General features: G+C 43.8%; 1 protein-coding gene across 1 annotated transcript in view; it reads right to left on the reverse strand.

The window, feature by feature from the left end:
- Positions 1 to 26,687, reverse strand: part of LOC124594436 — an 822,371-nt gene that overhangs the window by 748,932 nt on the left and 46,752 nt on the right. The window contains exons 9-11 of the mRNA XM_047132812.1: positions 14,587 to 14,721; positions 11,032 to 11,289; positions 6,740 to 6,871 (exon numbers count right to left, since the gene is read on the reverse strand). Of these exons, the coding sequence (XP_046988768.1) occupies positions 6,740 to 6,871; positions 11,032 to 11,289; positions 14,587 to 14,721 (525 nt within the window). The remainder of the gene's footprint in view (positions 1 to 6,739; positions 6,872 to 11,031; positions 11,290 to 14,586; positions 14,722 to 26,687) is intronic.

Consider the following 26,687-nt stretch of genomic DNA (forward strand, 5'->3'; position numbering starts at 1 on the left):
GAGACTACACTCCAGGTCGTTATTATTCACAGAAACAATTATGAACAGCTGAATTTGACATGCCACTTGCATCATTTCATATTATTAATACGATACTGATGTGGGAAACATTCGAAAACAACCACCAAATTGGTCAGTGGAACTAACTCTTTTCTGCCTGGAAATCAATCAAAACGACCTCCTGGCATGACAAGTTTTTGTTTAGGCATGGTAACTGAACTACAGATAGCGTAACTATCTCTAGCTGTATGTCACTTAGGGTTGTAGCCCGTGTAGTTTAACAACCACATAATTTGAAAAGTCCAAACTTCTTATCGACTACGATATTTCACCATTTTTTCCTCTTATAGATTGCAGAAATTTGTATTTCTTCTATCTTTTGGCTCGCTGTGAGGGTCACTGTGACCATGGTGTACAGTTCGTGCGGCAATTTCAGAGGCATACACTACCAGGATTAAATTTTGGGAAAATTCGCAAAAAGCGATAATCATGGATTAAAACGCGGCAATGAAACTGGAAAGTATGAACAAATGAGACGAGAGAGCAGATTACGGTGGGAAGGGAGAAACGGTTCGGAACTGGACCTACAGAAATAAACATGTTAATAAAGATAGAAAAGTGTATTCAGTAACTCATAGCCTAAGATCTATTGTGGGCCGTTTACAAACATAACATTTAGAGTTAAAAAAATCTTAAAAATTGTTACAACTAAAAAAAGTTTAGAAAATAAAAGAAGCTTTAGAAATTATCAACAAGGAGAAAAGCCCTAGAAAACGCACTGCGGAAGATGAAGTGAGGGAAGTGGTGGTGGGGGGGGGGGGCAAATGAACCAGACTATTCATTCAGTAATCAAAGTTAACCAAAATGGCTTTGTGCGGGGGGGCAAATGAACCAGGCTATTCATTCAGTAATGAAAGTTAACCAAAATGGCTTTATGCCTTAATTCAGTTTGCAAGTAACTGTTTGGTTTGAAGATTTTCTTAACGCACGAAAGATCTCCAGCTCTTCCAAGATATCAAGATTTTGCAACTGATGATGTGATTTAAATTACGAAACTGGACGTCCCTTTAATAAAGGGTCGACAACAGCTGTAGTGGTCTTTATTCAACAAGCAAAATTTCATCTGTGAACACCCTTCCAATAATCAATAGATTTCAACAATGTGCTGATAAGAGTCACATCCCCCAAGACTGCAAAACAACGTCGCCGCCACAAGAAAACGGTGATATTTCCTGTGAAGAAGCTGGCGACCAAGCTGTGTAGTATTTACTACGGCCACTGTGTTACCCGTTGCACGCCGCTGGGTAGAGTCAGAGACAATCTTTTCTGTAAACATGTGAGAAGTCTGAAATTAATAAAAAATGTACCACCAAGCATTTGCCTTATCTGATTCAGCTAGTGGGGAGATGGTGATTCGAATCACCATCATCCCGTATTAAAGTCCAGTCCATCACTACTGTGCCACCTCGTTCGGTCGCAGAAGCAGGTACATTCACTGACGATGCGCGCAAGAAGCAATAAGCTGTCGTAAAAGTAAGACCCTCCCTCTGAAGCTCGTATGTTCCATTCGCGGTGCAGATGAAGAGCCTCACTAGCTTTAACTCCATTCTCCACCGTTATCTCCCACACCCTATGCTCGACGGGAGGAGAGGTTATTATCTCCAGCGTGAAAGAGCTCGGCCTGCAGTAGGTGCCTCATAAATTCGGCAGCCGCACGCGAGCTCTCTGGGTCCACCCCAACCCATTCTTCCACTCCTCCCCCCTCCCCCCTTTCTTTGTCACCGACTCGCCACGAAGCTGACCGACGGAGCCACGAGATCGTCCCCGCCACCCTGACAGTGATATATAACTGGCGCCCCAGAGCGCTCTCCGAGTGGCGCCATAAATCTCGGCGGTAATTAGAAAAGAAGATCCCGGTCGCTAGTGGTGTAATTACGAAATATTAAAGACTTTAGGAAATAAAAAAAAAGGGATATTTTGGTGGGGGACAGAAATGGGGAAGCATCAGAGGTACGGCAGGCAGTGTTTTCTCGGCCAGCCACATGACGAGAATGAATAGCGATGTATTGATTGGTGGAGAAGGTTCCCCACCGCTGGCGCACTCGATGCCGCCACTACCTCCTTCCTCTGCGCCCTGGGGCAGCCGCGATAACAGCGTCGCGTCGCGCTGGGGGCGCGCTAAGTGTTCCGTGGGAAGGCAGCGCGCGCTGCAAATGGGGGTGCCTCGACACGTTGCGGTTTACCCGCAGGCGTGATAAATAACTGGAGGGAATAAACGAGTACGTGGAAAGGTTGGGAAGAAAGGGACGAATGGATAAAGAAGCCCAGAGCGTTCTGGGTGCTGCCATGCGCTATCTCAGGACGAGCAAGTCGTGATCCGTCAGCAACTGTCGCTGCTGCTCTCTCCGAGGGCACAGTAGCACCTTTGACGCTGCCTGAAACCTCGCGTTGAATAAAAGAGCCCTATGAATTTAGAATAGAGACAGAGAAATTGTTTTAAGGTAACAGAGTGCCATTTTTAGGGTCCAGAACCTGGATCGGTAAAAAAGAAACGCTTAGAGGATCACTTTGTTGTCCATCCACCCGTCTGTCTGTCTGTCCCTCCGACTGTTCAGAGCCCTTTTTCTCAGGAACGGGCAGACGACTCAAGATGAAATGTATACCACATACTAAGGTCTACGGTCTCTTGGCGGTGTAAAACACAAAGTCAATGCGGCCAAAAAATACGGGCGTTTACGTCACATGATTTTAGGTCAACGAGAATTACCCTACAGCTTTTGATACTCGCAAAATCACCCATCAAAAGCTTATTACCCTATAGCTTTTGATGGGTGATTTTGCGAGTATCAAAAGCTGTAGGGTAATTCTCGTTGACCTAAAATCAGGAAGTTCTGCAAAAAGCATGGTTTCACAGTACAAATAAAGAGAAAATACCGAAAATTCTTAATTCGTATACGAGACGAAAAAAAATTTTTTCCGTTTGTTATCCGACTATCTGCCTGTAAGTCTTCTAGTTAAGACCCCTTTTTCTCAGGAACGGGGCGACTTATGAAGTTGATATTCATGTCACATAAAAAGATCTATAGTACCTTAGCATTGTAGTAAATGTAAGCTTGTAAGTCAATAAACTTAAAATACACGGTCATTTATGTATCACATATATTGATACTCGCAGAGTCGATAATCAAAACCTATAGGCTACTTCCTTTGACCTAAACTCATGAAATTTGTGAACTACCGACGATTGTTAATTTGTAATTATATCTCACGAAAAAATGTTTGTGATCTGTTATGCTACTGACTGTCTGTCTGTTAGGATCCCTTTTCCTGAGGAACCGATAGATGCATCAAACTGAAATGTATGTAACATGCTAAGGTCTATGGTCCCCTGGCAGTGTAGAAACTTAAGCTTCCAAGTCAGTGCAGTAAAAAGATACGGCCATTAATGCCATATATTTTGACGCTCGTAAACTCATCTAAACCTATAGGTACAGATAAAGGAAAAATACGAAAGATGTTAATTTATAACTACATCACATGACAAAAATATATTTTCGTCATTGTAGAAAGTCTTGGAATTCCCGGGACGGATGTCTTGGCATTATCGATGTCGACAACAGGCAAAGCTCGTCGAGATTTTTCATTCCTGGGATAGACGAACTATCCATAAACTCCATTAAATTTTGACAGAACTCTCTATGCGCGAGTCCTGCTTGCACTTATCCGGATTATTTTAACTCATCGGTCTTTCGACTACTCTGACGGTCCTTCGGTCTTTTCCTATGTTGTGTTAACCTTTCCATATCTACTTAACTGCTACCAACATATTCTATAATCTGTACTGCGTAGTCAAATCTTTGTCTGTTCCTAGTATTTTCTATCATCTACTGTTCCCAGCGTTTAGTTAGTTGTTCATGGATGCCTTAGCAAATGAAACAGTAACCCGATCCTTGTTGGTAAAGGGTTAGCTGTACACTTACCATTCAGAGAAACTTTATCTCTTATGGCTTTAAACGTACAACAAGTAACTGGTTTATTTCATACTGAAGTTCCGCGACATTTGCTCTGTGTGTCATAGATGATAATGAAGGCACCATAAAGTGGGCTTACCTCAAGTACACTGGTGGAGAAAAAAGTCTCAGCACCAAGACGTAATTGTTCGACATAAACGAAAGTTCATAGGCGTCTTCCTACTTCTAAAAGATGACGCCCATTCAAATTTCCTCCAGTCGCATAAGACCGTCGCAGTAGTGCCGCTATGAGGATACTAATCTGGTTTGCTTTAAATACACGCTGTAACGCTCGTGAGAGTTAATTATCTTTGAGATTGGACACGGTGAGTTGATGTTAGTCAAGAACGTCTTTAAGGAGACAAAGACGCCATTATCAACAGCTCACTGAATTTCGGTGAGGTCGTGTAATAGGGCTGCGAGAAGCTGGATGTCCCTTCTCCGATATTGCAGAAAGACTAAGCAGGAATGTAGCAACCGTACACGATTGCTGGGTACGGGAATGACCGGTCGCAAGAAGATGGCCACGTGGCGCTACCGCAAGGGAAGACCACCGTGTGCGGTGTATAGCTCTGGCGCATCGTTCTGTATCTGTAGCAGCAATTTAAGCAGAAATTAGCATTACAGTGGCACGACGAATTGTTACAAATCGGTTGCTTTAAGGATAGCTACGAGCCAGGCGCCCTGTAGCGTGTATTCCACAGACCCCAAACCACTGCCATTTGCGACTTCAGTGCTGTCAAGCAAGAGCCCACTGGAGGGCAGAGTGGTGGTCTGTTTCGTTTCCTGATGAACGCTGGTCCTGCCTCGATGCCTGTGGTCGTCATGTGTTGGTTAGGAGGTGGCCCATTGGAGGCCTGCAACCAACTGGCCTGCCCCTGGAGTTATGGTTTGCGATGCAATTTCGTACGACAACAGGAACACTCTCTTGGCTATCCCATGCACTCTGACTGCAAATTTTTACGTCAGTCTGGTGACTCGACCTTATGTGGTGCCAATCATGAACAGCATTACAGGGGACGTTTTCCAACATGAGAACGCTTGCCCACATACCGATGATGTAACCCAGCAAGGTCTATAGAGTGTCGACATATTGCCTGGTCTGGTCGATCACCAGATCTGCCTCCAATCGAGCACATATAGGACATCATCTGACGAGAACTCCAGCATCACCCACAACCAGCATTAACCGTCCCTGTAGTGATCGGTGAAGTGCAACAGGCATGGAACTACATCACACGAACTGACATCCGGCGCCTGTACAACATAATGAATGCACGTCTGCAAGCTTGCATTCAACATTATCAATGTGCCAGCATTTCAATTTTGCATTGGCTTATCTCGCATTTACATTAATCTGTGATCTTGCAATGTTAATCACTTAAATATGTTACCTAGACAAATGTATTCCCAAAATTTCGTTACACTACTGTGGTTTTTTTTCCGTCAGTTGTAACTGCCCACATCGTGTTGTGCAGACTCCACTGTAGCTTGAATGGATTTTTGAGTTTGTTTTACACGCCCAACTTCTAATTTCACTACACAAGTCTCCAGGGTTGAGCAGTTATTGCCAGATGACGACACGCAATACAGTTTGTTAAAGCGGAGTTCGCCGTTATTAATTATTTTTTTTAGATTTAATTTTATTACTCGTACAGAGACTCAACGTTCCTTTGTTTAACAGCGCGTCGTCAAAATAAGTATGAAATGCAAATGTCTTTGCAATACATAATGTCGACTATTGAGTTAAAGTTCGTACCTATTTTGCCATTTTAGAGAAGAGAAACCTTAAGCGCTTCTGCTTCTATAGTCTCAGTATCAAATGTTCACTAATTTCAATTTACATCCTATCTCAGTTCAGTATTTAATACAAATTATATATCAATGTAATTTCAGAGATATTACGTTGGTTCCACACTAACGGAATAACACGTAATTGTCATTTAACATAACTTTTATTAATAATCCTTTTTCTTGTGACGTAAATGTTAATGAATGATCACTATCTAGGAGGAAAGAGGGATTGACCCTAATCAGAAGATAATAGCTTTTAATGAGCCCGCAATCGTTAATTAAATAAAAAGTCACGTTCAAGGATAATACGCGAACAACTTTCGTTACGTCCGTTTTCACGTATCTGTCAAAACTAATCCTGTCGCCCGCAGTTCAAATTAACACTGATGTTAACCCCTTCTGTCGGAACATCGAATCGTAACTATTATGTGAAAGTTTATTCTACTCTCCGAATTAATTCCTTTCAGATACGCGCACGACCGAACAGCAGAATGGAACACAAACGACTTGTTTTAACAACCGAACAACGCAATGACGTTACATTACGACAATGTCTGCCCGATGAACATCTTTGACTTTATCTTTTCTACTCTGCTTAATTAAATTATTCCTAATTATAATTTATTCAGCTATTTAACGAAAACATCTAACAAAAAATGAAATAAATTTATCCCAACGTAAAAGATGCGTTATAAAGTGAAAGTCTTGATGGGGTCGGTCCACAGGATGAAGACGTTAAGTTCGGCGGGTCCTTTAGGGCTTCACCCATTTCGTTTCTTGATCCGTCCAAATAATTCCCTGTATGAACACTCATCGCAGTTACCTTCCCCACTGAGATATGTCCTTGACACTCAATAGCAGCTCGGATGAAGGCAATGAATGGCCTACTGCTGTCACTGAAAATGAAATGTCGGCGTTGTTCGTGCTAAACTCACCTGGAAGTTGACTGCGGCGCCGTACTTGAGCAGCAGGTACACGAGCGTGGCGTTGCCCTTGACGACAGCCAGGAAGAGCGCTGGCAGCGTGTACAGGTAGTGTTTGGTGTAGTGATGCGCGAGACCCACCACCTGAAACACCAGCGCGTGTTGAAGTAGTCGGCCAGTATGGGATACAAACATAATGAGTTAGGATGCATGTAACAACTGTGTTCGCAGTGTAAAATGACACGATATCTGTGTAACGAGAGATGCAGTATGTAAATGAATTGGTCACATTACCTGATGTAGTAACCGTCTGGCTTCATGATAGTGGACAAAATAGAATGACTGATAATAAATCACGGAAACTGGGAGGGGGGGAGGAGCATAGTAGGAAAGAGAGGGCTGATCTGCGAGATCTACGAGAGGATTTCAGATACTAGGATACGTGTTATTAAGGCTGGACAAGTAATTTCATTGAATACTGCACACAGATACATAACACTATTTTTCAAGTCACAAAATCTCTGTAAACAACTGTCGGAACGTTCTACCAATCGTTACATTTGTCGACGATAGAAAACAGCTCCTTGGTCACGGAGCCATTCGACAACCGACTTGCGAAAGTCCTCATCATTGGAAAGTCTACATTATCGTGAATCAGTTCCTCGACGGCCTGGACACTGTCGTCTGTTGTCAGTGTCGGTGGTATTCCTTCCCCACAGCATCACTCAAGTCTGTACGCCCTTGGTCAAACAGGTGGCACCATTTCGCTCCCCCTGGACGTGACACTGAATTTGGTTTATATCCCGCCAGAACGTCACGCTGAATCTGTAGGCATTTTAGACTTCGTGACCACAAGAATTGTACACTCCCTGGTACTTCAGGTTTGGAGTTCTTTTCCGTTTGGGCCATAGTGCCCGCAGTGTAAGGCATCTATTACCCAATTCGCAGCAGAACTGTGTCTGCAATAAACCCAGAAAGTGTACTCACTTCTGACAATTCGCCACTTTTTTGCGTAGTGGTCTCAGTGTGGGATGCCCTGTGTAGCTTCTTGAACCCCTCTCGTCTTTTGAATTTTAATACTCTGTCCAGTGTATTCCGAGGGAGTCTGGGCTTGAGACAAAGATGGTGATTCACATAAAACACTTACATGAAGCATGGCGGGTGCACCGATCGTCTGTTGATACAGACAAACCTTGTATCAGTACCAAATTTCAAGTTTCCCACCCGTTGCGTAGGGGTAATGTCTTTGACCAGCAATCGAAACGTCCTGGGTTCTAACCTAGCGATGTCTTAAATTTCAAGTAAAAATCATCAGCAATGGCGGCCGAAGGCTTCCGGCACAAGAAGTTGTCACCGATCTGCCAGCGGCCTTGTCAAAGAGAGTGGACGAACGGACAGAGGTTAAGGGCACTCTTTCGCGCTTGGGGCGGCAAACTGCCCCTAAAAGGCGGATGAATCAGGAATGATCAACAGTAGGAGGATGCAGAAGGCAATGGAAACCACTGCATTAAAGACACGTAAGGCGTATGCACAAGACCTGTGGCGTGTAAATGAAAAAGTTTTATGATGATCTCCCCGTTGTCGAAAGATTCCGGATTAGTCCCCATTCATATCTCCAGAAGGGGACTGCGATTGGGGAGCTGACGATAAGTAACAGGTGGAATAACCAACGAAACAGTAACACTCTACGAGACGGTGCGTGGAATGTCAAAAGTATGAACGTTGTAGAGAAGCTGGAAAATCTGGAAAGACCAATACAAAGGCTGAATCTAGATATCGTGAGGTCAGTCAAGTGAAATGGGAGGAGGATAAGGATTTCTGATCAGACGAGTATAGATTAATATCAGCAGCAATGGAAAACAGTAGAACGGGAGTAGTATTAGCTATGAATAGGAAGGTAGTGCACTGAAAGTGGTTACTAAGTACTGTTTCGTCATTGATGTTACATTACACAGCGGTATATGAGACTGTATTCCATGCGATGGACATTAATGCACTATCGCAACGTGCTGGCTGTATGGTCGAGTATCGACGTACAGCACAAGAAGATCACGCACGAGGTCGTTCCCTGGACTTTAATCGGAATGATACGGCGTGGGTCGATTTAGGTCAAGAGGTAAAGCCCAAATATCGCTGTCTGTATGCTCTAGCAAGTGCGAAGGGAGATTAGAATGAAATGGAATGTTCTTCACCTTCTCGTGAGTTCTTTTTAAGATAGAATTTCTGTTCTATTTTTAAGATTGTTTCTTACATAATTTAACACATTGGGATTAATGAACGAAAGGAAAATTTGTACTTGTTCAGTCATTGTTATCTGAAAAAGAATCTCATAAAACTTAAGATAGTCCCGAAAAATCGTGCACGAGAAACACATTTGTTATTCAGTGGAAACTATGTTACAGATTTCGATATATATGAGATACAGTTCATTTCTGTGAAAAAGCTCAACGGCTATTTCGCTTATACTAATTGTAATACGAAACCCGGTTTTTCATCTTCTTTCACCTTGGTCTCTTATGTAGATGTTAATTATTGTTTTACGCCATGCACAAGGTAACTTCATGAAATAGTGTATCACTTTGTGTAATACTTGTCATTTACTTGAAAGTGAAGTAGACTTGGGAAACTCTGGCGTGTATTACTGTTCTCCTTTTGAATGGTTCGGAAGAAAGCAACTATTCCATGACAGTCGTCAGAAAACCAATGGGGATGTGCTGCAGCTTATTGCTATGTATCAATATCCCACTAGTAAGGGAAGCCTGCAAATGGTTTTCAGGGTTCTAATACGACAGTTGTCCATAAAGTAAGCTCCGATCGGTCGCGAAATGGAAATCACTGGGAAAATCCGGTAAAGCTTTGCGCAAATGTGTTGGGCAGTGTCTCTAGTGTGCCCGTCGACCGTGTCGCGTCGCTCTTTTCAGTTTTGAGTGAACAGTGAGCACGTAAAGATGCGTAGGGAATAGCGTCTCCCGCCAAATATGAGAGCCTGATTACAGATTTCACCTGTGTCATGCAGCCCACATAACACAACTATTGGGCAGTTCCTTCTTCATGCCAGTTCTCGGCCGCACACTGCAGGGGCAATGAAGACGCTCCTGCAGAGTTTCCGATGAGAAGTGTTTGATCGCCCACAATACAGTCCGTAATTAGCTCCTCCTGAGTCTCATCTCTGCTCACAAGTACCGCTGGCTATGAAGACAAAATTTTTCCACAGACAATGAGCTGCAGACCAGTGCAGATAACTGACCGAAAGCACAGGCGGCTGCTTTCTATGACGAGGATATTGGAAAGTTGATACAAAACTCGACGTTGGAGCGGTGACTACGTAAAGAAGTAGTTGGAAGTTGTACCTAACTGTTGCAAATAAAACGTTTCTGGTTTTCACTGTGGTTTCCATTTCGAGACCGATCGGAACTTACTTTCTGGACAACCTTCGTAATTACAGCTCTCCCCAGTAGGTTGTGCTGTATTCACGTTCCATTTTTAAATCTCTGCTCCACTCCGCCCCGCACGCTTGCATCGCATTAGTTCGCCTGTGCTTATAGGCAATCCAACAAACATATTTACAATGCGGGATGCTGTTGCGCCTTCCTGAAAAATTCGTGTCAGTGAACTACAAGCATGTATTGACGTTTGCGCATCACAAACGGTGCCTTCATTAAGCATCTCTAATGTGAGTTGAAGACTTGAAGAGACGCACTATCCACTAATATGTGTCTGTTTTCTATACACCTTGTAGTTTCTGTGCAATCGCTTTCTGAATCGCCAGAAGTCCTTATGAGAACCCTCGAGTGTCCCACCCCTCCCTGCGTTGCAAAACGAATCACTGGGTGATGGTTTTTCATATCGTTACTTCTGACTAAGGAGTAATTAAAATAAGCATGCAATATTGTGTTTCACTCCGGAAAAAAATGGTGATGGATGGATGGATGGATATGGTGTTATGGGCGCTCAACAGTGTAGTCTTTAGCGCCCGAACGGAAACAATAACGGACGAGTGTCACTAAACTGCAGCAAGTGCCAAAATAAGACTAAAATTAAAGGTGACAGTCTACTTAGGCAGTGTGCACGTCAACAGTAGCAAAGTGGAAAGCAGCATGTAAAGAGGAGAACTGCAAGAGAACGTAGGGGAAGGGGTTAAAATGAAACAAATAGCACATGTTTGGAACTGGCCTATTACAAGAATAAAAAAAAGGAGTGGTCAGCCACTCGGCAACACACTAAAACTCCAACATAAAATACTGGTATTGAAGGGGTTAACAAATAGTAGTTGTGACATTTTTCAATTTAAACGATTGAGATACCTTTTCGGGTGGCAGCGCTGGGTTGACGACAAGCAACGGGACGTCGCCTGCATCGGAAGCGAGCCCGTTGCCGGACGAGGAGGCAGCGCTCAGTGAGCAGGACGACGGGCACGGCGACGACGACGCGGACGTCGACTGCGAGGAAGACGCCGACGTCGAGCTCGAGGTGGGAGAACTCGTCGAGCTGGAGTCCTCACGCTGGTACGTGGTCAACCGGCGCTGTTCGTGCGCCGCCAGCAGACCTGCTGGCCGGAACACCTACTCACTCAGGTGTCAGTGTACCTAATAACTCATACTAATTGGCCCGCCAGAACTAAATAACGGTGAAGACTACTGTAAGGGACTGTGCATATCTCTCGAACTATTCATGATCGCTTAGAGATGGGGTGCCTAGTAGAAGCAGGCTCTGCGACTCAAAGATCGTTTACAGACTGACATGGCACGGCGGGCTTACGACCTGGATCTGTAACCACATAGGATCGGGGAGTCGCAAAGGCCATCCGAGGCTGCTAAATGGCATTGTAGTTATGTAGTCACATGCTACAAATGAGGAGCCCACTACAGGAGGTGCTAAAAGTTTTGTACACATGCATCGAAACGCGCCTAACATCGACGCGCACCTTCTCAAAGGTACCACGTGTGTCTCAAAAGACATCCTGATCACTAGGTCCTTCGGAGATGTACCCGGTGTTCCATGTACAGCGAAAAAAATCGATTGGGGAGAGATCGCATGATCGAGATGGCCATGCAACTGGCCCACTGCGATCAATTCAGCGGCTGGGAAAGGTAGTCTGCGGACGTGTCCTCATTTGTCTGCTGAAACGCAAACGTGCTCCTTAGTGCTGAAAAAGATGCGGCGACGAACATGCTTGGGAACGGCATTTAGCATGTTTGGCAGAACCTCTCGCCGGAATACGAGATATGCGCGACCATCAAATATGGCCAGGAGAATGTGCGGCCGAAATAACCAGTCTCCGACGATGCGAGCACACACGTTACCGTAGCGCCCTCTCGTGGCTTTTGCGACCCCCGGTTCCTGAGTAATTAGTGATTGTTGTATGCCCGATGTGGCATGTCGGTTTGTTAACAGTTTATTCAGTCACGCTGTAGACTGCTGGAGAGGAAGGACAGTTGTGGGGGAAAACACTCTGCCTACCACATAAAGTGCTGGTACTACACGTGTGCTCTGTGGTTCGTACCGGCATCACTATGATACTAAAGGTCACTCGCAGAACTAATGCTTAAATATTTTGTCCAACACTTTTCTTTGGACACAAAGCACCTGTGAGTAAATATGTAATACATTTATTGGATCGTAGCGCCACTTGCACCAAAATTTCTCCGAATCTGTTTTCGGCTCGTTAGCTCATTTGCAAGTATTTACAATTAAACAAACGGTCGTGGAGAAATTTTGATGCAACTCGTGCTGCGATTTTGTACGGAGAAATGCTTAAATATTTAGGAAAGTACATTGTTTTCAATAATGAAACTTCTTCCTCTGCACTAGGACAATTGCGGTCTGTCATCGTTCCGATGTTTTTTTTTTTTTTTTTTTTTGGTTTGGCAGGATCTCTTTTTTCATTTGGTTTAAAGTTCTGTTATTTGAAATGGTAGTCTCCCTCGATCAATTATTTGTAGATGTTCATTCCACTCTTTTTTGTTTTCATCCATTTTTTCTTTCGCACTCCAAATTTTAGACCCCTTCGGAATACCTACATTCCTATTCTATCTATCCTTCTACACCCATTCAATGCTCAAACAAATCTCATTTCTATTCCTTGCGCATCTTTTTTTTGGTCTTTCATTCAGTAAACCACGATTTGCTTCCATACAGCAAGATTGATAATGCGACTATTTTATAAAATTTCATTGTGTTTACAAACTGCCTATTGGCTTCTGTCTCGGGTTCTTCGGCCGACGTTCATCTAATGATTTTTCTGACGTTTCACCGGCACGAGTGGCTGGCATTGTGGCATTGTGGTTCACCACACGCAATGGAGGGTGAAGCTTTGACAATGCCAGCCACTCGTGCTGGCGAAACGTCAGAAAAATCATTATATGAACGTTTGCCGAAGAACCCGAGACAGAAGCCAATAGGCAGTTTGTCAGCAAGTGGCCACGAAAGCCTTAACAATTTTGTATTCATTGTGTTTCAAAATGGTTCAAATGGCTCTGAGCGCTATGGGACTCAACTGCTGTGGTCATCAGTCCCCTAGAACTTAGAACTACTTAAACCTAACTAACCTAAGGACGTCACACACACCCATGCCCGAGGCAGGATTCGAACCTGCGACCGTAGCAGCAGCGCGGCTCCGGACTGGAGCGCCTAGAACCGCACGGCCACCGCGACCGGCCATTGTGTTTCCTTCCTTGCTTTATGCCTTATATTGTTTCACAGGTACTTGCATATATATCGACTTTATCTGCATATCCTCGTCGTAGTCATAAGATATTTCACAAGCAAGGCAGTTAAAATTGTTTTACCTTTTCAGTTTTTCTTCATGAACTAAGATCTTTGTTCTCACTGAATATTTTCCGCAAATTGTCATAGACTTAGATTTACTGGAAGGTTTTTCGTATTACATTGTATACATACTTTGTCCAGTTCATAAATTCCTTTTTGTAAATTATCTTCCCTTGGAAAAAATCAGTGTAAGATAGCTAGCTAGTATAAGGAAGCGATTCTAACTTAATCCAATTGGTGAATGTTGCTTAAAATTCTGTATCACTTTCCAAAAGCATCATCATCGACATCGAATCGTTTTCATTGCTTCATTACACTAAGTATTCTAAGGAACCTTCTCCAAGATATTATAGGTAACGTGCAATTACTTCATAGCACATTTTGACACACGCAAGTCGAATAGCACTACTTACTGTAGTGGCTACTACACTACTACGTGTACTACTGTGATTGTTTGACCTATAACGGTGATAGTGGTGAGGACACAAAGCACCACGTGTCAAATATTTTCAGTTATTACCAGCTTCCACAGACGGAGAACAGAAGATCCAGAGAACAAGAAGTTTTCGATAAACAATAGAATACACTAACGGACTAAAGCCCCAGGTGGCATTACACCCTCAAGGATTAAGCGTTTTTGGGAACATTATTCCTGGAAAACAGCGATCAGAAAATAGGATAAAATTTTTTAAAGAAACATGGTCGAGGACCGCATGAATGTGGGTAAAATTTAAAATTCGTTAAGCGGATGCCCGGTTTCGATCGTGGAAATCATGCTCAGAGTATTAAAACTCCATGATTATGTTTTTCATTTAAGACTTTTGTTTTAGTGAGACTATTTGAAGGCGTTTTTTAAGCATCATCCACGCGATGTAGACAGGGCACGCTCCTTGGAATGAGAAAGGATTATAAGTGTGCGCAGATGCGCCGGGACTGCTTTCGCAGTGCGTTGGAAGGCAGCAGCCCTCACCGGCAAGGTCGACGGTGTCCGCGGGCGTGCCCGCCGCCGCGCCGCCGCCAGCGTCGTCACCGCCTCCGGCGCCGCCCCCACCCCCGCCCCCAGCGCCGTCGCGTGCTCGGCCTTCAGCGGCCGCCGCTGCTGCCGCCGCCGCCTCCCTCGTGGACAGGTTGAGCAGGATGCTCTTGAAGATCTCGCTGCTGCGGCGCAGCTCCGCGAAGATGCTGCGCTCCGGCTGCGCCTGCTGTGGAATCTGCTGCTGCTGTTGCTGCTCCTGCTGCTGGTCCTGCTGCTGCTCCTGCCAGGACAGTGGCTCCTGTGTTACTCCATAGTAGAGCGAGACTGTGAGGAACAGTTTCTCCAAAGGCGGAAATATATGATCATTATGCTGGGCTAATGGCTAACAGGGCATTATTTGTTGAAAAATCCATACTTCCGTACCTATTATGAAACTGGATGTATGAATGTGTAAATGAGTCCATGTGAATCTACTCCTGAACTACTGGACCGATTTCAAAAAAACGCGGTAGGCATAAAAAATGGTTCAAATGGCTCTGAGCACTATGGGACTCAACTGCTGTGGTTATCAGTCCCCTAGAACTTAGAACTACTTAAACCTAACTAACCTAAGGACATCACACCCATCCATGCCCGAGGCAGGATTCGAACCTGCGACCGTAGCAGTCGCACGGTTCCGGACTGCGCGCCTAGAACCGCGAGACCACCGCGGCACGGTACGCATATTCCTTACTGTCAGGTGACAGCTGCGGAGGTAAGAACCAACCAGCGCATGACGTTTAAATTTATTACGTTTTTGCTACTAACACCAGTTGCAACATATCTCTCAGACAGAATCCACACATGACGCTGAATGTACTTACACAAATATATCATTGAACGCCTCATAGTTCAAGAGATATGACGTCGTAGACACTGAGTTGCGTGAAAAAATGCCGCATCATGCAGGGGGTTCCAATACATTACTACTAAGACACTCCTAAATTTACGGAAATCCCTGACACCTGGCAGCGCTTTTGACAGCTTTCAACTGCGAAGCGCAGACGGCCGTAGGCGAAAACAGTAGCCGTCTATAGAACTATGAGGAGGCGTTGCCATAGAGACGTTTGCAATAAAGTGCTGTAGACACACGAAGCAGCTGCGCTCGGTAGCCTGGACATGTAAGTATAAATATTGTTTACAATCAAGTTATGAGTTAAATAAACATTACAATGAATTTGAATTGTGCATACTCCGTTTCCTAGTTTGGATACTGTACTTATACACGATGCATATTTCTTTGTACGACTCTATAATAATTTAAAAGATGTCTTCACCAATACAGGGAAAGCAAATTTTTTCGATATTGTACTAGAAACAAAGTTCATTTTTCCGTTTCGTAATAGAAAATCGGCAATGTTGGTCCCCAATATAAGTGTATGTACATGCATAGTGCATGTTTATGCATATCTTATGTGTATGCATATCTTATATGCTCAAATGCTCAATATCTTTCCTATACCATTGGATCGATTTCAACCAAACTTGGTGCACATATGACTTACTCTCTGGAAATAATCACTTGGGATCGGGGGTAAGACACACGTAACTCTCAAACAGTGGGGGGAAGGGGGAGGGGAGAGGGCTCAAAAAGAAGCGTAGCTCACGACACGCAAATAGCCAGACTATACTCAACCACTTTTTGAGACTGAGAGCACTGTCATGCCACAAACCTTACATATAATTTCAAATCTTTACGAGACTTTTTCTCACTGAGAACCCCCCCCCCTCCTCCACCACCCAAAAAAATAGTTAAAGGAAAAAATTTATCCCTTGTTACATTTTCGCTGTTCATGCAGTAAAACTATCGCATTAAGCATGATCTTCTGCGTCTTTACTAACAACTCGATTCGAAACGGATTTTGCACAGACCACAGAATGTACCTGTCAAAGCATATCAATGTACGGCTCGTAGTTTAAGAGATGTATAAGCACTGAGATACGTAAAAAGCTGCGGTATCATATATGATTCTTTAATTTATTACTCCCTTGCAATTAAAGACGTTCTCAACATATTTTTCAGACAGTATCCACATATACCAGTGGTCGTAACTGCAAAATTATACCATTGTACGGATTATAGTTCAGGAAATATGACGTCATAAACATTGACCTGCTTGAAAATGAAACTGCAAGGCGAAATTAGATTAAGATGCACGTGAAATATATGTCCAAATATGTGTGAAACGTGTTAAATACGAGTATATGCGAAGTACATGTGACTCGTGCGTATGCTCCTAAACCACTGGATCGATTTTAACCAAACTTGGTACTCATTCTACTTAGTACCTGCAAAGAAATGTTATGGGTTTAAGTATCAGCAACCTTGTATTTGGGCTGCAGACGCGAGGAGAGGAGAGGAGAGGAGGAGAGGAACAGAGAGGAGGGAAGAAGGGGATAGAAAGAGAGGGAAATGGACAAAGAAAGGGAAGGGCACGATATAGAGAGAGGGCTGATGAGGAGCTGGATTGCGAGAGGGGGGAAGAAGTGATGAACAGTGAGACGGGAAGGCAAATGGACAGATGAAGGGAAGAGGTGATAGGCAGAGACAGGGGGAAGAGGAAATGGACAGAGAAAGGAAAGTGGTGATGGGTGGAAAGAAGGGGAGGAGGTGATGGCAGAAGGGGTGGTGGGGGGGGGGAGGGGCAAGAGGGAAGGGAAGATGGGCAGAGAGAGATGGAAGGGAGATAGACTGATTGAACTCCAGCTACTGCGCTAGTAAATAAATGAAATAGGATCTCTTATTGTGGAAGTGGATTATGGCTTAAAAAAACGAAAAAGAAGAATAGAAGTGTTTGAGACTTGGTCTATAGGAGGATGCTGAAAATTGCGTAGACTGAAAATATAAGAAACGAGGAGGTTCTCTGCAGAATCGGCCGGGAGACGAACACGTGAAAACTACTGATAAAAAGAAGGGACAGGACGACGATGTGAGCGTAGTGTCATTCCACCTGACGTAATATCTGATTTAACTTGTTGACTAATAACGGGACGTTTGTGTCTCACGGTAGGTTATCAGAGGACCAGTGCGAATTTGTTGCATTAACGTCTCTTTGGTAAAAGGACGACTGCTAATGTTTTGCAGAATTCTTGTAATTACAGGTTGCACCTGTCGGCTGTGCTGTCCTCAGGTTTAATTGCTGACCCACCTCTCTCTATTGTTGCAATGAATTAATTCGCGCATGAAGCTAGGTAACCTAATTACCAAATTTGCACAGCGGGTTACCGTTATGCCATCCCGGACACATCGTGTCGACGAACTGTATGCACGTATTGACGTTTGCCTCATCAGGAACGAAGTCCATTTGTGCTCGTGCTGTTATCTTCTGAACCCCATAGCTCTTACGAATGACCCCACATGTGATAATGTTCCTGTACTGGAAAATGAAACAACTGAAATATTCCTTTCATGTTGTTACTACCGACTACAACATTAATTAAAATAACGTACATTAATGTCTTTGAAACAAAAATTGTAGTCAAAGGGTTAAGTAGCATGCCATGGCTTGAAATTTGGTTTGGTGCACTTTCTGTCGGAACGGTTCGTTGCCCTCTTCTGCAATTGCCCTTCAGCTCTTCGAGTCGGTTTTTTGAATTTTTGGAATTCATATGATTCCGTATAATTGTGGGCAGGTGTACGTATGTTCTACGAAAAGAACTGTCAAAAAACGATTCGAAGATCACAAGGGCAATTGCAGAAGAGGGGCGACTGACAGATCAGCTGTAGCGGAACATGCTTTACCTCCAGGTGACCACCACATTCATTTTGACCGGATTCAAGTACTGTCAACCACAAACGGATACCACGAAAGGCTATACAGAGAGGCCTTACAGATTGTGAAACACCCCAGAATTTTAATAGGAAGGAGGAGGGCGTGAAATTGAATGATATTTTGATTTAGGTGCTGAAGAAGATGTGTACCAGTCTTTCACCATGGGATGATAGTAACAGCGGACGACGGCAGTCGACAACGGCCAGTTTCGCTCGCGTATTCAAAAAATGTGACATCCGCCACTGTGCGGAAGCTCGAGGAAACGGAATTTTGCTTTAATCAGTAGCGAGCCATGGGGTGAATCGGACCTTTAACAAAGCTACGATCCCCCTTGAGAATGTCCTCCGCAGATGGGGATGAAACGTCTGGTTTTAAAGTGAAATCCCTTCGACCACGGCAGAATAGCCCGGAATATTTTATTAATTGTGAGATTGTGTGCTATAATTACAATAGCTATAGTTACACCGATGCTGTTGATGATAATAATAATAATAATAAATTTGAATTGAAAGGACGGATACTAAAATTGTATGGATGTCTCGTGCATTAGACAGAATGAAACTGAAGAGGCTCGTGGGAAAGACATGTGCTTGATCTCGTCAGTGCCATAGGAAAGAGTGGAAGAAGGAATAGTTAATAAATTTAAAGCCGTCAGTAGTTCAGGGAGTTGCGTGAATAACATTTGTACACGACATGCAAAACAGAAATGGCTGTGACAAAGAAAGTCCAGAGTCACGGTGGACAGAGCTAATGACACGATTATGAAAATTACTCAGTTCTGGCATCAAGTGGCCACTGACTGACATATGTAGTTCGAAAGTTGCGCAGTTTTTGTGTCATTTTGGGCACACTGCTTCTGAGTCTCTTGTTTCATACAGGCTCAGATTTCGAAAAATAATGAGAGACGGTTTTATTTTGTTGGGAAGGGGACATTTACTCAGATGATTCTCGAAAATAAGAGAAAAATTGCATGGCTAATATCTTTACAAACTACACTTCGCCACTCAGTCTACAGTATTTGTGTGTGAACTGCCAATGTACACTTTACCTATAATACCGAAGACGTTTTCTGCAAATCGTCCTCGTTAGTTTCATTTACACTATGCGCTCACACACGATTACACACGTAAAAATTTAAGAATTAGTTAGTGCTTACTGTTAGGCTTCTTTATTGTATATTTATTTGTGTTCAGTACTCGAACTTTATTTACAGTTACATCGGCTTCTGATGTCCATATGCTGTTACTCTCTACATTCACATACGATTCGTCTACCTCAGTGCCTTCTTTATACGGTTTCAGCAGGACGGGACACAATACGAGAAAACACAGAGTCATGAGAAATGATGAAACACACTGGACAGTGAACTGTTTTTTAATAGAAGCTAGTTTATGAAATGTTCTGCTACCAGAATGTGATAGTAAGTAGAATGCATTGGAGCGGAATTCCGGCGGCAGCAGCGAATGCTATTCCCTTAACTTCTTTTCCTAGCAGCGCCCGAAGGTTATGTCATTTGTTGAACGAATCTGAAGAGCGGATAATATAAAACGACCCTCAGGAGTGGAGAAAAACTTCCGAGCCTCCCTCCGGGAATCCGTAGCATCGACGTAAAAGCAAAAAAGCGATATCTTCTGAAAACGATAATTTATTCATTCATGGACCTCGTCTTCTTGCTACGAAAGCCCTCCATGAATTAACAATGAGCGGATTTTCTGCCCAGATGCTACTCCGGAAAAAAACGTTTCCTTTCTCGTTTATTCTCCACTGACGTACGGAATGAACGGAGAGAAGTATTGCTCTTCATTCAAGGAATAGAGCACTCTCAAATATGCACGAAAAGGGACGAAATTCTTCCATGCAGCAGACACCGATCACTTCTCTTCGGCTTAAGTTCAATGTATCCAGTAACATCTACGCTTTGGAATACAGGAACTTTTATTTCATTCTGAAGCTGAAAATCAATGATAACACTGTGTAAACACAAAGCAATTTCCACATTCACGCTTATTATTTGAAGCCTGACGAAAAACGAACGAGTATACTCGATTTATAATACGGCGTGTTTCAAGAAGAATGACCTGCTTTTGGGCGGTAATAATTACAAAACGTGGGCCGTGCAGTCAAGGAAATGTGAGTTGTTTGAATGGGCTTGGCCTAGAGCTTGAGAAAATAGCCGTTAGATGTCAGTCAATGCACCGTCTCAGTTTGCAGTCAGTCAGAAGCACGTCCGCTCAACAGAAAACGTTCTGTGTGTTGTAGTTTGCAAAGAATGAGTCAGTGATTTCGGTCCAGCTTGCTTTTCGTCGGCGTTCTGGCGTTTATCCGCCTGGACCCAAGAACATTAATCGTTTGTATCGCCAATTTGAAGAGACAGGATGTTCGTGTAAAGGTAGGAGTCCACGACGACCCCCAAAGGAAAACACGGTGAGTCGAATGAGTTATCTTCAGATACTGCAGAAGTGGATTTTTCCACAACTACGAGATGTCCCCGATGACTTCGTTTTCCAACGGGATGGAACTCCGCCACATTGGCACAACAACGAATATCAGTATTTCAATGACGCTCTGCCTCAACGCTGGACAGGACGCACCGGATCCCGAGACACTGCCCTGCATTCTTGGCCTTCAAGATCGCCAAACATAACCGCACGCAATTTTTTCTTGTGGGGCTATATAAAGAAAATTGTGTTCATCTCCTCTTTACCCTGCGAGCTAGAAGAAGTGAAGAAAATAATAACAGCCGCCATAACTTCTGTAAAAGCGGATACATTGTGCAAAGCTTATGACGAATTTAGCAATCGGCTAGATGATGTTCGTGCTGCTGCTGGTGGATCATTGAGCATTTGTAATAGCATAGCTAAAACTTTAAAATTTTTTGAGTATTTTGCAATTCATCCCATGTTTGTACTATTTTTTTATCAATAAATATGGAGTTTCTAAATAAGATCATTCTTTTTGAAACACTCCGTACATAGCCTTCTGTTGAGTTCTATGGGAACAGACTTTTGCGAGTTCTGATTCAGCAAGTGTCACGATGTGTATCATTAAAGGGAGGAAAACTAGAATTTAACGTCCCGTCGACGGCGCGGTCATTAGGGACGGAACACAGTCTCACATTACGAAATGACGGTGAAGGATATTGGCCGTGCTCTTCTCAGAGGAGCGATAGAGACATTTGACTGGAACGATTCAGGGAAATCTGGGTGACCTGACGGGAATTTGAACCGTCGTCTTCCCGAATGCAAGTCCAGTGTGCTGACCACTACGCCACCTCGCTCGGTATCACTAACGGAACGGGTGTAATTCTACAAGTTTGTGTACGAACCAGATATTACGCAGTTGTTTTCTTCTTCAATGTGGGATGAATCAAATCGCCAGAATTCGTTCCTACCACAGCTAAAAATATTCCAACATGTCATTTTCTCTATGACTAAACGAGAGATTGTTCTTGTTGTGGTCTTCAGTTCTGAGATGGTTTGACGCAGTTCTCCATGCTACTCTATCCTGTGCAAGCTTCTTCATCTCCCAGTACCTACTCCAAACTACGTCCTTCTGAATCTGTTTAATGTATTCATCTCTTGGTCTCCCTCTACGATTTTTACCCTCCACGCTGCCCTCCAATAATAAATTGGTGATCCCTTGATGTCTCAGAACATGTTCTACCAACCGATCCCTTCTTCTAGTCAAGTTGTGCCACAAGCTCCTCTTCTCCCAAATTCTATTCAGCACCTCCTCACTGGTTATGTGATCTACCCATCTAATCTGTAGCATTCTTCTGTAGCACCACATTTCGAAAGCTTCTATTCTCTTCTTGTCCAAACTATTTATCGTCCATGTTTCACTTCCATAAATGTCTACAGTCCATACAAAAACTTTCAGAAACGATTTCCTGAAACTTAAACCTATACTCGATGTTAACAAATTTCTCTTCTTCAGAAACGCTTTCCTTACCATTGACAGTCTATACTTTATATTCTCTCTATTTCGACCATCATCAGTTATTTTGCTCCCCAAATAGCAAAATTCATTTACTACTTTAAGCCTCTCATTTCCTAATCTAATTCCCGCAGCATCATCCGATTTAATTCGACTACATTCCATTATCCTCGTTTTGGTTTTGTTGATGTTCATCTTATATCCTCCTTTCAAGAGACTGTCCATTCCGTTCAACTGCTCTTCCAGGTCCTTTGCTGTCTCTGACAGAATTACAATGTCATCGGCGAACCTCAAAGTTTTTATTTCTTCTCCATGGATTTTAATACCTACTCCGAATTTTTCTTTTGTTTCCTTCACTGCTTGCTCAATATACAGATTGAATAATATCGGGGATAGGCTACAACGCTGTCTCACTCCCTTCCCGACCACTGTTTCCCTTTCATGCCCCTCAACTCTTATTACTGCCATCCGGTTTATGAACAAATTGTAAATAGCGTTTTGCTCCCTGTATTTTACACCTGCCACCTTCAGAATTTGAAACAGAGTATTCCAGTCAACATTGTCGATAGCTTTCTCTAAGTCTATAAATGCTAGAAACGTAGGTTTGCGTTTCCTTAATCTATTTTCTAAGATACGTCGTAGGGTCAGTGTTCCAACATTTCTACGGAATGCAAACTGATCTTCCCCGAGGTCGGCTTCTACCAGTTTTTCCACGAGAGATTAACAAAAAATGTTGATATGTGTGTGAATTCCCAAAGGATCAAACTGATGTGGGCATCGGTCCCCAGACTTACACACTAATTAAGCTAATTTATGCTAAGAACAACACCCACACCCATGTCCGAGCGAGAACTCGAACCTCCAACGGGAGGGGCTGCGCAATCCGTGTAGTGGCGCCCCAAACCGCGTGGCCACTCGGCGTGGCAAAGAGATTCACTGGTGGTAGTTATGAGATGAAAACCACATATTTAGGTGACTGCTTGTCCATTGTCTTTCTTTGGATTGCGCTCGGGTACAAGATGACAATGTCTGAATCTTTAGTACCTTTACATAACAATATACAGGTAATTTTTTCCACCGTGTACAAACTCTAGGGGTTGATCGATGGCAGGATAAAGAACAAAAGAGGCCTATAGGACTAATGTGCGGAAATGCATGGTTTCCATGTTAGAGACCATTCATTCAATCATACATACTTTGGTGCAGCGACTGCGGTCTACCACGCAGCTACAGTTACGGTATGCATGGTTTCCTCCTAGAGGGCAGGATTGTTCCTCAAACGTCATGTCCGAGCATCCTCTCCTGCCATAGTAATTGGTTATGCTTTAAGCGATTCACTTCTCTTGTTGACTCACCTTCTAGTGGGTGGGATGCAGCGTTGTACACAGTGGTCCCGTATTGGTATCCAGAGCTTGAAGACATGGTGTTCACTTACAGAAAGGCAAATGGCAACGGGCGGCGGCCAGCAAGGTTGTCTCGGGAGACCCATTCCCACCAACAACCACCATAGCATTCACCGTTTGCAACAGTTTTTCGCCGTTTGTCTGAGACAGGGTCGTTTCAGAAAGCAAGAATCATAAAGGACCTACTCGGAATATTCGGACATCAGACTTGGAGAGAAATGTGGTTGGCATTGTGGAAGCGACCGCCATGTCACTACCAGGCAGTTGGCCCGCCAGTACAGGGTAAGCCAAAACTGTTACTGCCCTTATCACTTACATCGTGGGCAGGGCATACAGATTTTCCACATCAAGAGCAGTTTTGTCACTGATTTCTTCTCTAGGCAACCAAGATCCCAGGATTTGTGTCATTCATCCCATTCACACATGAGGCCACATGTGGGATAGTACGCAGAACCCCCAGGTATGGTGAAGCGAATCATCACAACCGGTGCGGCTGGGATGTGTGGGCCGGTATAATTGGAGAGTGTATTTTGTGAGCAGTCTTTCTTCCACGTCGCCTAACAGGCCGGTACTATCAACGTTTCTTCCTGGTAACTTTGTTGGTTGGCTCTGAGCACTATGCGACTTAGCTTCTCAGGTCATCAGTCGCCTAGAACTTAGAACTAATTAAACCTAACTAACCTAAGGATATCACACACATCCATGCCCGAGGCAGGATTCGAACCTGCGACCGTAGCGGTCGCTCGGTTCCAGACTGTAGCGCCTAGAACCGCACGGCCACTCCGGCCGGCTGGTAACTTTGTCTCCCCTGCTGAAAGCAGTAACATTGATGATTCGAAGAGTTATGTGGCTGCTACATGATAGTGCTCGAGCCCACTTCGCCATTAACGTCCTGGAACATCTCAATCGTGTCTTACCTCGTCGATGGATCGACGTGTTGCACGGCCTGCTCGTTTCAACGTGCGCGATTCCTGGTTATGGGGCCATCTCAAAGCATCGTGTATGCAGAGCTTATTCCAGATGTGGAGACACTGGACTTGCGTATTCATACTGCTATTCACACTATTCAGACGCAGCCTGGCCGACGTGAACGTGTGAGAGCATGCTAACGCGCGTACACGAACGTGTTGAGGCACATGGACATCATTTTCAACACATACTGTAACTGTGACTGCATGTTAGAGCGCTTATTAGACCGCAGTTTTTGTAACAAAGTATGATTGAATAAATTGTCTCTAGCATGGAAACCACACGTATTTCAGGACATAAGTTCGTTAGATATTTTTTGTTCCGTATCATCTCATCGATCAATCCCTGGAGTTTGTACACGGTGTAAAAAAATCGCTCTGTATTGTTACATTGTATTAAGCTTACCCACTATGAATGTTGAAGCACACGTTAATGATAATTAACTGAATGTAAATAAAGATAACTGAGATAGTCTCTTGTGTAATAATTGATATTATGATAAACTAGATTTCGAGCCTTTTCAGATTAGTCGTCCGATAGAGCATTCAGAAGTTGTCTATATATGTTCTCGCGTGAAGCTGGGGAATGGCTTCCGGCAGTATGGCTGTTATTGCTGATATCCTACCTCGCAGCTTCCACTTTCAGTATCTAATGGCCACTGTACCAGTCACTATTCATTATAAACCTTTCGCGTCGCCACACATTCACCATTGTCTAACATTGTTATGTGACGTACTGCACGTGTAAGTGATTTATAACGAATTTCAGTAGCGAATGTTATAATGCCTACCTTCTTGAAGCGGCACTAATGACTGCGGTTGAACATCACATATTTTTCACGCTGCTAGCTATTGTGTAATCCCCTCCAAATGAGAACATCACTGTATGAGGCATTATTTAGTGGAAACAAATAATGCAAAATACACACTAAGAAAAAAAAAGCGACGCATACGAACGAATTTTCCGAATGGGACGGAAATTGGTAGATGCGACGGGCATCTACAGACAAACAAATGTTTACAATTTCGGAAAAATTGATGATTTATTCATTAGAAAGGACGTCTCAAATTGAGCAAGTGAGTAACGCGTTGGTCTTCCTCTGGCCCTTATGCAAGGAGTTATTCGGGTTGGCATTGACACACAAATTTTGGTTGCCCTTCTGAGGGACATTGTACCATATTCTGTCCACAGGCATGATAGATCGCCAAAGTCCCAAGATGGTTGGAGGGCCCTCCCCATAATGTTCCAAACGTTCTCGATTGAGGAGAGATACAGCTACCTTGCTGACCAAAGTAGGATTTGGCAAGCACGAAGACGAGCAGTTGAAACTCTCGTCGTGTTCGGGCCGGGAATTATCTTCCTTAAGTATAAGCTCAGGATTGCTTGCCATGAAGGGCAACAAAACCGGTTGTAGAATATCGTCGACATACCGCTGTTCCTTAAGGGTGCTGTGCATGACAAACAAAGCGGTCTTGCTATGAGAAGAAATGGTACACGAGACCATCATTTCTGTTTGTCGGGCTGTGTGGCAAGCGAGAATCAGGTTGGTATCTTACTGCTGTCCAGGACATCTCCAGACACCTCTTCGCCGGTCGCCGGGGCTCACTTCGACGAGGGACTCATCTCTGAAGAGAGTTCTTCTCCAGAGATTCCAGGCCGTAGACACACACAGACAGCGTTGGGATACTATCCTGACTGTCACCTGCCATAGGGACCGACAACGAGGGACGATGGTCTGGCGTTGCCATTTCGTTTCGTAGCAGGACATCTTTGGTTGTCTTTAGACTACCCGTGATTTCCCTAAATCGCTTCAGACAAATGCCGGGATGGCTCCTTTCAAAGGGCACGGCCGAATCCCTTCTCTGTCCTTCCCTAATTCAATGGGATCGATGACCGCGCTGTTGAGTCCCCTCCCCAAAGACAACCAACCAAACAATTAGATTCATCACTCTGAGAAAGTGATCGTCAGGCAAGGTGATTTGAGGGGTTCTTTGGACTACCATGGTGTGGTGCTAAGAAATTTTCCTCTTAAGTGGCAATTCGTCACAGTAGTGTACTACCGAAATTAACTGACAAAGCTGCAAAACGCTGTCAAG

This window comes from Schistocerca americana, chromosome 2, assembly GCF_021461395.2.
Source record: "Schistocerca americana isolate TAMUIC-IGC-003095 chromosome 2, iqSchAmer2.1, whole genome shotgun sequence".
Lineage (NCBI taxonomy): Eukaryota > Metazoa > Arthropoda > Insecta > Orthoptera > Acrididae > Schistocerca > Schistocerca americana.